The sequence below is a fragment of the Cyprinodon tularosa genome, unplaced genomic scaffold (genome assembly GCF_016077235.1).
Source record: "Cyprinodon tularosa strain WSP-4 unplaced genomic scaffold, ASM1607723v1 ctg126, whole genome shotgun sequence".
Taxonomy (NCBI): Eukaryota; Metazoa; Chordata; class Actinopteri; order Cyprinodontiformes; family Cyprinodontidae; genus Cyprinodon; species Cyprinodon tularosa.
In genome coordinates, this window is record NW_024038070.1 from 351,013 (window position 1) to 365,364 (window position 14,352).

Here is a 14,352-nt window from a genome sequence, read left to right on the forward strand (position 1 = left end):
GGGACGGACAGATGTATCAGTCCGTCTCTACTTCAGCTTTGGGCAAAAATCTCCTTCAAGCATTAATTGTTTCTGTCATCTAATCCCATTCTTTTCCTTGATGTTTTTTCCTGTCATCAACTCTACATGTATTCTCCTTTTCTCTCCTAATTTCCCTCCATTGTTTAACCTCACTCTCAGTTTGCAATGAAGACTATCCATGTGAAGGTATGAGTCGTCACGCTACCTTTGAAAACTTTGGCATGGCCTTCCTTACCTTGTTTCAAGTCTCCACGGGCGACAACTGGAATGGCATCATGAAGGTAAAAACACATTCCTGAGTCTGATTTTTCTATGGTTAAACTGAATGTTTGAATTACCAAAATAATTTCAAATACAAATTCACAGAATAAACATGACAGGACATGAAGTGCCTTTGAACAAGCATTTACACACCTTAAATTTGGTAAACCCACAGCTCTGCCAGTTTTCTACAGAAAAACACCATTAATGTGCAATTTAAATTAACTATAAACAGCTGAATTTGGAAAAATGTTGGTTAAGCAAATTCTGAACAAACATGTATAGTAAAGACCAAGCAACAAAGAAGAGGGTCAGTGATAAAGTAGATTAGGTTAAAAAGTAATATCCAAAGCCTTAAACATCCAACTTGCTGTTTTCAATTGAGACCAAAAAGGAAATATTTGATTCTACATAGACGTAAACAGTGTATCATTAAACTTGACTCCCAAAACAAATTCTGAAACATAGCGGTGGCAGTATTATGTTGAGTGAATGCTTCTTTCCATAGGGTGAGAAAATAAAGATAAGGCTACAAACAGGGCAACATGGAAAGAATATAAGGAAGATTTGAGGAAGAACTGAGTAAACCTTAACCTTTTGTGATGCGTCCAGACCGCACACGGTGGCTGTGGCAAACACGGTGGATTCTCAATGAATCCCTATACAAACCGTGCAGTGAAGGTCGGTGAAGCAGCCACTGGTGAACTCCACACAATGAGCGTTCACTGCTCCGCCCTCACCTCGTGCTACTAGATAGAATTGAAGTGTTGTCAAACAGCAGCACCACATGGAGAGACGTTGAGATGATCTCGGAAGTTGAAACTAGCTGAACTTTTCTATTAATTCAGACCTATATCCAATTAAGATTGTCTGAAAAGACTTCAAGGAATGTTTAAAAAAACGATTAAAATTGTTTTCTGATCTGTCGAAAGGGTGCAGTGCTGCAGGTTTATTTCTGGGAGGTCTGTTTTTGTAAAAAAAAAAAAAAAAGAAAGAAAGAAAGAAAGAAAAAGAAAGAAAAAAGAAGCATTGTACTTCTCATATCCACAATGTTACGGACTCTTTTTTTAAATCTGTTGGTGATGAATTATGGGATGGCCTAGCACATGGATGACTCCTCTATGAAAAGATGAGACATGACTCTCTATGCAAACCACTTTTTTATAATGACTCCACATCAGTCAGCATCTCTTCAACATTCCTACACTGTCAAAGGAATGCAAATCATATCGGAGCAGGTTTTCTCAAACTGTTTATGCAGGGCAGATTGTAGCGAGCAGAAAGAAAACTGGTGGACTTCAAATGCTGCTATCCAGAGAAAATTGCAGTTTAAGACATAAAAATAGTATCAACACAATAAGTGCAGAATACCTGCTCTGAATTAATAAGAAGCAGACTAAACCAAGTTGGAATTAATGATGAGTTAGTCATGAGAGCCAATAAAATATTAAGGAAAACTACGTGGAGAGACCATTGAACTGGACAGCTAAGTGGTTAAAAGTTCCACTTATTATGCTTTCTTCTAAGTGGAGACACAATGAAAACAGACATGAAAAACATGATGGTTGAGCAGTGAGAGACACATAAAAGGAGAGAGAGGATGTAAATGTGTTTTGGAAAACGTCTGGTTCTGTTTAGCAAATGTCTGAAATATGCAAAGATATAAGATGGAAAGGGGACGTACTATAAAATTTAAGATGTTTTGTGAAGGAACACAGTGTGTAAATGTCAAGCCAAATTAGGCAGAAAAGACCAGCTTCCGCTCAGAGGGCTGAAATGGTTATGTGTGGTCACAGCCTGGTTGATATATGCATTCTTCCTGCAGAAGACTCTTGTCACTTTAGCTTTGCTGTGATGAAAGTCCACAGCACTCATGTTAACTAGAGTGGAAAACAGGGTCGCAATCTTCAAAATCAAGCAGCACACAACAATTGATGCTTTAATATTATAGCACCCTTCATTCCTAATAAACCTCTTGGTAAAAATGTGTGTTCATTATATCGGTGTGAATGACGTGAATGAAGTTTTAATATTACTAAATCTATTCAAGCATTAAAAACAACATTACCACAGAAACAACCCAGAAAAGGTCCCAAGGTATCACTCGGGGGGCTTCATGAAGCCAGAGGTGTAAACATCCTTTTTGGAGCATAATACATTTAAAAAAAAAAAAAAACTGTAGGTTGTGTATATATGTGAAAATCTGAGACTTCATTTGTTCACAGCGAAACACGTTTTGAGCATTAAAAAGCCGTTCAAAGCCTCAACTTGGACGGGTGTGCACTTTAAATTCAGATACGCTGAGCTGCTCTGTTTTTTTCCTATTTCTTTTACAATGTTGCATGCTGTAAGATTAATTTAAGTAAGAAAGTAGAATATAAAGTGAATATAAAGCACTTTTAAGATTTGTGGTATATAAGGAATATAAAATGTAGTATTTTTCACTGGCAGGTTTTGATGGTTTTAGCTAATGTACGTGTTAAACTGTTTCTCACAGTACACTCAGAAAATATTTTGCATGGTAATAATCTAACTTTTCCTCATACTTAAAATAAAGTACATTGTCTAATTGGTTGAAGCTATGCAGCTGCAGAAGTTCAGATTTTCCAATTGACTTTTCTAGCATTTTGAGCAACGCTGGAAATGCTGCAAGGCTTGCCTCTCCCTACGCTCAAACATTATCTCTAAGGAGGTGGCACAACATCCTAAATAAGAAGCAACGATTGTAGTGAATGCACATTTTAGGTAAGGAGGATGTAAACCAAAATGACAATGGTTGTTCATTGAATGTGGAGGGTAGAGTCTGTGGGTTAGATTTTAGACCCCCCCCCCCCTTCAATGAAAATAAATATCTCTGCATCAGGTTGATCTTGATCCCTGCTGCTCTCACTGTGTTTTTGTTTAAATAGTATATTATCATATACAAGTAGTAATTAATTTCCATTATATGGCCAAAATCCTGTAAAATGGACCTACTTTGATCTCTACAAACAATTTCACCTCACTGCAAGTATTCAGTTTTACCCCTTCTATGGTTCTTTTATTTTGTATACATCCTTTGTCTTCTCAACTACACTAAACCAACGGTATAAAGCTACTTCATAGAATTTCAAACATCAAATCTATTGTGCCTGAAAGAAGACTTGTTTACCTCAAATTGAGTGACTGCCAGAATCCCTCTTTACGTGGTAGGAAGACTGGATTTATTCAGAATATACCACTCGCCATTTTGTGACAGGAAAGTCTTTCTTTCAGCTTGAGACAATTCTTTTTCTATGGATGAATGATCAGCTTCCTCTGGGTTGTATTACTCTCCATCTTCTTTTGATCCCCTTTCTGAATCAAAATATAAAAATATATAGACTTTAAGGTCTACTGTCATTTGAGGCACCTTTTATAACCTTTATAACTGACTTTAAACTCTGTTTCTGGGCATTATGACCTGAAAACAACAGGAGAGTTTAACAATAATCATGATATTGGCCTAGACCATATGAGTTTGTTTTATTGTGGAAGTACTGGAAGAAAAAAATTATACATTGATTAAGTCTTAACAGTTTGCCTTAAACTGCAAAGGAAAATGTACAAGAAGGTGCTTTCCTCAGAAGGCAACACTTTAGACTACATGTAAAGAAAAAAAATACTTACAGTATAATCCTCATACTAAAACACACTTGTTGTAGCATCAAGCTGCTGGGATAAATTTGATGAGGATTTTGTTTAACAAGGATGACATGGATGGTCAGATGGTCAACATTCAGGACAAGTCTGGAAAACAAAAACTTATTAGAGGCTGCAACATACATGACATTAGATGTTTTAGCTTCAGACAGGACAGCAACCCTGAACATTAAGCCTAAGATTGGATAGGATGGTTTACATCAGAGCAAATGTATGTTTTATGACTGCCAAGTTAATTATCTAAACCTATCTGAGAATCCTTAGAAAGGCTTAATAACTAATGTTTAGTGATGTAAGCTCATAGATCTGACCAGCCTCGAGCTTACCAAAAATCCCTATAAAGTTTTTCTTGTTACCTAGTAATAAAGTGTAAATTGCTATGTTATCCCCATGTTATTAAATGGTTATTGCTGTACTGTAAAATTAAGTTGTACCATGTAAACCACTTACACATTGACCAGATTTATTGGAAGAAAAATTATTTAGACCATGCCTCCACTTTCTTCCACTTTACAACTATGAAGTACTTTGTGTTGGTCTATAACTACACAAGAAACTATGGAAATTACTTTACTGACTTTTGTGGTTGTCACGTCATAAAATGGGAGCACATTCAAGGTGTGTAAATGCTTTTGTGAGGCATTCATCCAGTTTTTGCAAAGTCATACCACAGTGGCTTTTAATAAGAGGTGCTGGATAAAGCTGTGCATAAAGCCTAATATAATCTGTAAGCTCTCATTTATTCATTTATTTTTCCTTTGAGAGACACACTTGACAGAGCAAGCAGAGCAAAAATATATTTACACTGAGCTGGAATAAAACAAGTTCAAATAAAATAAAGAGTATTAATTTGATTATAAATTAGACTATTAGTTTATTCTTTTTCTTTACAAGGCTATTGACAGAAAATATTTCCTGGGAAAACTGAATAAAAAAACTGAGATCTTTAAATTATTTATGTTGATGCTTGTGCAAATTCTCGGTCACTCAGGTCATGGCAACTAAAACAAGCAACCGGACTTTTGCACACTTTTTTTTCTTACTTTTTGACACATGTCAGGAGTCTTTGTCAGAACTGACAGACTCCTGAAAAGATCAGAACTGACAAAGACTCCTAGGTAGGTGTTGAAATAAATTAAGAAAAGCAACAGTCTATTTGTTTCTGATTTAAGCCTGTTTTGTTGATCTGTATCTCTACAAAATGCAATACTTCTGATGTCCTTTTCGGGACTATGGTACTCCCTGACTTTTTTTCTTCATATCACCAGGACACATTGCGGGAGTGCCCACCAGACCATAACACGGATGTGGACTATGCCTGCAATCCGAGCCTTCAGTTTATCTCGCCCATGTATTTTGTCTCCTTTGTGCTCACCGCCCAGTTTGTGCTCATCAATGTGGTGGTGGCCGTGCTGATGAAGCACCTGGACGACTCCAACAAGGAGGCCCAAGAGGAGGCGGAGATGGATGCAGAAATTGAGCTGGAGCTGGCCCAGGGCACCCTCTGTTGCATGGGCGCCCCCACTTGTGGGGGTGGGGGGGTTGACAAAGGATTCTTGGCTGCTGGTTCAGGGCTTGGAGCTGTGCCAGGGAGAAGGGAGAGGGCTGTAGGTGCCAGAGGAGAGTCAGGAGAAGGAGTGAGGAAGTTGCGGCAGTCTTTGACGTATCAGAGACCTTACAACTCCTGCGAATCCCCCCAGTCATATTCACCGTCACAAGTAAGTATTTCCACATGTGTGTATGAGTGCTTTGTGGCTGGTTGAAAATATAAATGGCTTACTTTGTATGCTTGCAGTTAGTGGGCAAGGGGGGCTGCAGTAATGCTTCCAAACTTAAAGAGTAAAACTTGAATAATAGAAGCAGAAAAACATTCAAATCACTATAAGATGACATGTTCAAGAAGCTGCTTAGATTTGCTCTATTGGTTAATCTGATTCAAAACCTAGAATTTGTTTAAGGGATACTGGTGTAGAGGGAAATGTTAATTAGTATAAAAACATTACTTAAATAAGGGAAAATGGTTCAGTTACATAATTAAATACTTCTTCAGGATGCTAATTATTAGTGTTGCACCGATACCAGTATAAGGCGGGGCCCCGATCCAGCACTAAAATGGTGGTGTCAGTATTAGCGAGTACTAAAAAAATAGGGCACCGATACCATTTTGATAGCCAAAAGTTTGTTCAACTATTGTCACCGATTCCAGTGAGGCAAAAAAAAAGTTCTACTGGATTCACTTTGTATTAGTCTTTTTTTTCTGCTTTACAAAGGTAGGCAGCAGCTTGAAAAAGCCATGATGGCAATTATTTTACATCCAAGTAGTATTCAGTTCTTTATATATACACATATTAATTTCAAACAGATGACACTAGTATGGTATCGATATTGGCCGATACTGCAAAGCCAGATATCAGATATCAGTATCGGGACAAAAAAATGACATTGGCGCAACACTACAAATTATCATTAGTTTTGCTTATAAATTGATTTCTTAAAATAAGATGGTTTTCCCCACTGTATAAATGTGTTTCGTAACAGAATAAAGAAATATCCCAATATACTGCATGGGCATTGCTCCGTGTATAGTCTAAGTCATTCTAGACTGATCGAATAATTAAAATAAGTCGAGCAAAACAAAAGATAGGTAGATAGACGGACGGATATCATGATAGTAATGAATTACTAAATAATAATTGAAAAATAAATAGTTACAATTTGATTTGTCAGTTTTCTGTCATACTTTTGGGGCATATGCTATAGTTGTAGATGGGTTTACCAAATTATTTGTGACATTTTTGTGGGAAGAAGAAAGGCACCCAACAATTACAAGAGAAAAGAAACTATAGTAACACTGGCGTAGTTCTATGGGAGCAGCTGCATTAACACATTTGTCAAAATATAAACAGTATGTAAAAAAAAAAAAAAAAAACAGTAGAGAGCAACATAATAGAATAAAAACTAGGTTAGTTCATATAGTCACATCTAACTACATCTCGCCCTTGTAGCAAAAGCAAACCTTGTTACAGGCAGAAGGATTGTTGTATTTTTTTTCAATTACTTTTTTTTTTTTTCATTTTGAGTTTTTGAAGGTTCAAGTGTGTGGGTTAATCATAATTACACTTCCTAAGACTGTCCGCAGAGGCTCACACTTCTATTATAAATTTCCAATGATAGCCTGAGATCTTCACATAAAGATGACTCACCCTCAGCCGTGAGGAGTTTCACCTTTGTAGAGCTAATCTTGGCTGCGTGGAGCCATTTTTAGTTCAGTGTTGGCTGACAAAGGAAGTTAATGCAGTGGCAGGATCCACCCACGCTTTTTCTATATCCATCCTCCGTGCTCTGTTTTCTCTGTCTCATGAGTGATGCAGTAAGAAATCAAGCAGACCAGCATATTTGTACATAGCACATTTCCTGAGGTTTGTACCATAGGGTTTTTTTCCATGTTAGCCTGAAAATGTATTAAAATGTTTAACTGAAAAAACACATTTACTCAAATACTTGTTTTATGGAGTGTATTAGTCCAACCAAATAATTAGGCTAACTTAACTAAAATAAGAAGCAGACAGACAGACAGAGAGGTCACTGAGGCCACTGAAAGGTTTCAACATCCTTCGCAGATTCTATATGCATTTTAAATAACAGTGTTGTGAATTCTAAAAAAAATAATAAAAAAATTGAGATTTCAAATTATTTCATTGGAGACCTTGCTGTATTAACAACTTTTGCTTAGTGATTAACATCATTTCTGGCCTGCAACATATTTCTAAAGAGGGCCCCTTCAAAGCAAAATCTTCAAGACCACGTTTTTTGTTTACATGTAATGTCATAATCAGTAGAAATATTATTGTTTACTTCAGGTCTCAAAAGTCACAACAGGGAAGTCACAAGAAAGACAGTCACATAAAAAAGCTTTAAAGCTGATGGCTTTATTTTACTGTGGCTATTCTCTGATAATGTTAGAATTACTGTATTCCTCAGAGATTTGATCAGTGTAACTTGTTTTTTTCTAAATTATATATTTCAATATACATCAATGGGATTCATTTTCCTTAGGAAGTTAACAAAACAAAAACAAAAAAACATTCCTGTTCCTTTCAAAATCTTACTTCATTGTTTTTTTTTCACTTATAATGGCTCCAAGCTCTTTTAATCTGTGGTTCAGATGATCTTTATACCTCTTACCACTCTGTCCATTTCAACAGTTGCCAATATTACAATAACGTCTGATTAAATATCTAATTTATGGTAACTAGGGTGTCTGTTTAACACAGAAAAACATAAATTAAAGTTAACTATAATTCTGCTCTGAAGATCATTGGAAAGTTGTCCTCAAAGTAATACTAGACAATGTTGTTCATTCACACTTTGTGAATGAATGTCCTCTATGCAGTGTGTTTGTGAGATCTGTGACTGTGACTTCTTGCTGTTTGTTTATGCAATGAAAATCTACCAAGTTCCTTGAGTGAATCATTTGTCATTTTGAGGACTGTCTCACATTTCAGTTTTTTCTTTGCCTGTAATATTTGTCAATCACTCCACTGATTTTTCTGTAAGACTTATATCTCACAAAGGCACTCCATGTTGATTCCATATCAAATTATGCTTTTTATGCTGCAGGCCTGAAATTCAGGACTAAATATATTTGAAAAAAAAGGGATAATGTCTGCAATAAAACAAAACAACAAAAAAAAAAAAACGGATATGGGGGAAATAAGGCATCAAATACATCATGTTTCTAAAGTGTTTAAAGTACATTGATTTTCCACATTTGAATTACCACAAAGTATATATATATATATATATATATAAATATATATATATATAAATATATATATATATATATATATATATATATATATATATATATATATATATATATATATATATATATATATATATATATATATATATATATATATATATATATATATATATATATTAGTGCTGTCAATCGATTAAATTTTTTTAATCGCGATTAATCGCATCAATGCCTGAGTTAACTCGCGATTAATCGCATTTTAATCGCAAATTTTTTTTCTGATTGAAAATCATTTAAATACTCTCGATGACATACAAAAAATACATACAGGCTAGGTTTGTGCCAATGTTCTTTTTTTTAAATGAGAACAGGTCACAGATACTGATTATGCCATAGAAACATATGGCAAGAAGATGGCATGTAGCAAAAAATAACAAATATGTAGCCAAAAAAAAGGCCCTGAAAACAGGCTGATGTAAAAGACAGTCTTTACAGTTAATACAGTCTTTTGAACAAAGACAAGCATTTTACCCTACTGCTATAAAATGTAGTAGAGTTAACATTAGATGTTAATTAACCAAGATAATAATGAACAATTTTCAATCAATACATCAAAATCAATAGACCGACATCACTAGATGGAGGTAGTCTATGAAAGTTACTTTTCAGCCTCTTAACAAAAATGAGAACACACACACACCCACCCACCCACACACAGACACACCCACCCACACACACACACGATACCGACCTGTGACAGCAAGAGTGCCGTAGCAGATTCCATTTCACCTCAGTAATCTGTTTTCTCAGCGTATTTCAGGTTGCTACTAGTTACCAGACACTCAACTTGTTTGTTGGTGGTGGGGCTTAAAGAAAAGGCACTAGCGTCACCCAGTGTATGAGCGTCTTTTTCCCTTGAGGAGCTCCGCTCTCGAAGCCTATGAGAAATGCATTGACTGGGGGAAAATAGCCCCGCCTCCCCGCAGGCTGCAGCGGGATGTACTTGGAAAATTTTACCATAAAACCACATAGCGTTAATCTCACGTTAAAAAAATTATCGCCGTTAAAATGGCCTCGCGTTAACGCGATAATAACGCGATAATTTTGACAGCACTAATATATATATATATATATATATATATATATATATATATATATATATATATATATATATATATATATATATATATATATATATATATATATATATATATATACATAATGGTGGTTCAGACTGGAGGTGGTGGACGCAATGTTTCCGTGAGCTATGGAGGTAGTTCACCCCTCTGCATTTCAGATGCACGGTGTTTACACCATGGAACGCATCAATAAATAGGATGAGCTTCAGCTGCGTAAAGCTGACATCCCACCGACGTTAAAAAAAACTCAGCTGAATAGACTGAATGGTTATTGCTTCTTTAGTGCAGGTTTGTGTATTTTAAGTGGTAATTTGTAAAACTTAAAAGTAAATGAAAAACAGATCACAAGATTATTTTTTAGGAAGACAACTATTCCCATATTAGCCACCGAACTGAATTCAAATTATCGAGCCTACTTTTTCAGTGCTACCCAGTGATTTGTGCAGGTATAAATGTCATTTGTGCTGATTTTGTTTTTAAATAAAATTATTTTTAATTACGGCCGATGATTTCACCAGCCTAGAAGATGTTGGTGCTGCACTCCTTCCTGATATATAGTTATTGCATAACATCACATGTTATTCCTGTGGTGGTACTGAATAGAACAGTGGGCATGTTTAACTCATTTAGTGGCTGGAATAATTGTTTAATATTTAGTAAATCACAAGCCTCCCAGACCCATCGCTTCGGACCTTCCGTTGCCCCTGGTAACCCTTTGTCATTTCCTATCAAGGTCTCGCTGTCGGCATTTCACAATAAAAGCACAGATGAAACTAATGGCTAGAAGACACCAACTTCGATTTTGCGTCCGATTCGATAGAAAATCGAGTGAGATGAGGTTGTGGCAATTAGCGTACATTAAGAGTCAATGGGGATAAACACACCCAACCCGATTTTAAACAAGGGGGCTTGCGTGGGTCCGACTTAGATAGACCCCAGGTCTATTTTAGTCAGACTACGCAGTAATTCAGTGGTAACTTCATGGGTGTGACAGGAAGACAGACGTGGTTAAAAAGTAAAAAGCATCCGCTTTGCGGGAAAATACAAAATAAAACATGTTAATCACACAGGGAAAGAGTCAGTTTGAGAGTCGCACAGAGCATACACAGCAAGCAGGATAGACTCGTGCAAAAGCGATCAATATAACATAAAAAAATATAATACTCTACCCATGATAGGAGTTATGGAGGACAGGAAACGGATAAAGTCGTGATCCTCTTTGAGCCTCGCAAAAAACAATGAGGGACAGAAAGCGCAGTATATCAATCACCTCGAAAAATAAATGACTTCAGAAGAAAAAAAATGTATACCGTAAAATAGTGATCATTTTTCAGCCTCACAAAAACAAAATAATGAGAGGCAGGCAGAGCAGCTAAGCATAGCGTATCTCTCTCACCTCTATGAGAAAAAGAAAAACTCTGATAAACTTTGCAGATCTCTCTGAAAATAACATATCACTTCCTCATCAGCATAGAAACCGCCCCATGGTGTTTATTGCTGTTTTTGTGTTCTTTAGACATAGATCTTATTATGTTTTAATTTGAAATCCTGCACAGACTCGCTTTATTTTATAGAATGCATTTTTTATGACTTTTCATAATCTGTCCAAGTCAAATATGGGAAATTGTTTTAATTTGTGTATAGCACAGAGACAGAGGTTAAAAAGAATCTGCACAGATACGCCAAACCCTGCCTAATTGTAGCCTCAGTGTGACATAGAAAATAATCGGAATGGAGATTAAAAAGTCGTAGGCAAACGGTGTGTTCTGACCTTTAAAATTTACAGACAACTGCTAAAATGTTCGTTGAAATGTTTAATCGCCTTAGTGAGAAAGCTCTGATTATGTCGGTTTCGGCGGGACTTCCTTATAAATCTACCCACGCAGAAAGCACAGATGCTGGGCAGTGGGCAATGACAAACTGGGGTTTGTGCTGGAGGTAAGTGAGGACAATTAAAAGTCCCTTTAGCATTTAATTAAAATGGCTCCTTTAAAAGCCATGTCGAATTCGCTTGACAGCATTCCTTATTTCTAGCTTTTTAAGCTTCACCTACAACCAATCCCTGATATGCTGCCGTGTCGCAATTTCATAGAAAAGATTGGCTTGTTTCAACTTCAGCGATCCCCTCTCTCTCCATGCAGTGCCGCTGTTTGACATCACCTCAGCTCTATCGATTAGCACGAGGTGAGAGTGGAGCCGTCACCGCTCTCATCATGTGGAGTTCACCGCCCAGTTTGTATAGGAATTCTTTCTGAAACCACTACACTCGGCGTTGACACCACCTCCAGTGTGAACCCATCATAACAGACATTTAGGACAAAAGTTTATTTATGTTTTTGTATACATTGAGGTGGGAATTTTCAAAACCTAACAAGTTGCTCTGGGATTTTTAGGTGTTCACAATAGCAGCTTAACTTTTGAACTCACTGGGGCAAATTGCTGATTACATATAGGCCCAAACAAGCACATCGAAAAACTGTTGCAAGAAATGTGTGTATTGTCATAACGTCACAGTTTTCTTGCCTTAATGACAAACTGAATAGATTGAGAAATTATCAGCAAATAACACCTCAGCAGACTCTGGTTCATTAGTAAATTGAGTAAGCTCTCAAAGCCAATAACTAGGTTGACTTTTTCAAGTCATTTTTTCAACAGTTACATTAAAAATAAATTCTCTCTTTTACAGGATTCATTTTCTTTTCACATTTAACACTAACATTGTCAGGTTGTGTGGAGGTTTTGGGTGGACCCAAATGCGGAGAAGGAAACTGAGGTGGCTTATTGCAAATTTAATTAGAGTGGTGCCAACAGAAGCATAAATTCAATCAACAACAGGCAGGGGACTCAGCCAAACCAAAACAGAGAGACACTCAAGGGAATACATACAGGTGATAGAGAAGAGAATCCAGCAATGAGTAACTGCAGAGGAGTACATATGGGAGACAGAACAATGAATGGAGTTATCAGCTAATTGGGAGCAGGTGTTGACAGAACCAGCTAGAAAGGAGCTAAGGGCAAAGGAAAGGGGCACTAGGGGGCACCCAAGAGTAACCAGGGAACACAACAGGGCTTAACTGTAACTAGAAAATAACTTAAATGAAGCCAAAGGGGAATACTACTAATGGCTACAGAATAAATAATGACCAAGGGGAAAACTACAGGATAAACAGAAGAGACGGGGGATAACTTAAGATGACTTTGAAGCCATGGAAAACCATAACCTCAAGATAACCGGGAGAATTACTATAAAACTAGACCGAGGAATAAATATGTACTACAAGATGCTGAAAAGAAAACTAAAAGAAACAACAAAATGATACAAATCTTGACAGCGACACAGAATAAAATAAAATAAAGCATAACTGATAACACAATGTAAAAGCATGAACAGAAGCAGAAGGTCCAGAAAGGCAGATCATGACAAACAGCTTTGTGAATTTCTTTATACATATTCTAATTCACGTGATGATGTGGCAAAGGTTTTCAGCCTTCCTTTCAAAGAAAGGCTGATTTTTGCAGATTTTGCTACAAACTTTAGTTGTGCATTGCTGCTACTGCATCTGCACAGTTTTCCTCAAAGTGTTCTATTACCCAAAAGGAGTAACTTATTTACTTTTTTAGGGTTTGAGTTAGTTTCTTTTTAATTGTGCGTGTATTTTACAAAACATTATAGGTTTATTTACAACAAACCTTTAATGTCGTGTTTCTTAAAAATTGCTAAAATACATTATTAACTGTCCAATTATTATTGCTTAATACTGTGGCACTGGTAAGACTGTAGATTTATGCATAGTTAACAACTATAAAAATATAAGGCTAATTAGGCTCTTGAAACTTGAATCCTTCAGAGTATTAACATTCAATATTTGAAGTTTTCTTCATTTTTATTTAGACTGACTGAAGCTCCCTTTGTTTAACTGATTGGTGTCCAAAGTTTTGCATGCCGGTGCAAAGAAGCTTTATGAATGGAAGGCGCACATTTCATCTTAAGCTGATATTTTCTTGTAAGACATTCCATTGTTTCAAGCTTCATGCAGAAACATTGCTTAAGTACAATTCAAGCACCAAAGGATAGACTGCATAATGTTCAGGCCCACACACAGCTACAGCCCAGATACAAGAAAGGAGAGATAATGGCTGAGCCTGTGACAGTCAAACAGAGACAGTAATTAATTTCAGCTCTCTCCTCTCTTACTCCCAACTTCCAGTCCCTCCAGACGAACCTATTGTTGTCCACTAATACAGTTATTAATGGGGTCCAGCATACAGACAACAGCAGTCAATCAAACATTATTTATATATTAAGCTTTCCACCTACATGTTCAACAAACTGTACTAAGCCTGCCTACGAAATGCAGAGTGTGCTTTTCCTAATACTTTTCTGAAATAAGCTGGCTTTTGCAGACTTGCTTAATGCCTTTGCATAGTTGCTTCATAAATCAACAGCATTTCTGTAGCATGCAGCTCACTGTACTATAGGTTCGCTCT

General features: G+C 36.5%; 1 protein-coding gene across 1 annotated transcript in view; it reads left to right on the forward strand.

Moving 5' to 3' along the window:
• The window catches only part of LOC119777652 (voltage-dependent T-type calcium channel subunit alpha-1I-like), a 182,615-nt gene that overhangs the window by 153,387 nt on the left and 14,876 nt on the right, over window positions 1-14,352 (forward strand). The window contains exons 30-31 of the mRNA XM_038276619.1: window positions 181-302; window positions 5,232-5,681. Coding sequence (XP_038132547.1) covers window positions 181-302; window positions 5,232-5,681 — 572 coding nt within the window. The remainder of the gene's footprint in view (window positions 1-180; window positions 303-5,231; window positions 5,682-14,352) is intronic.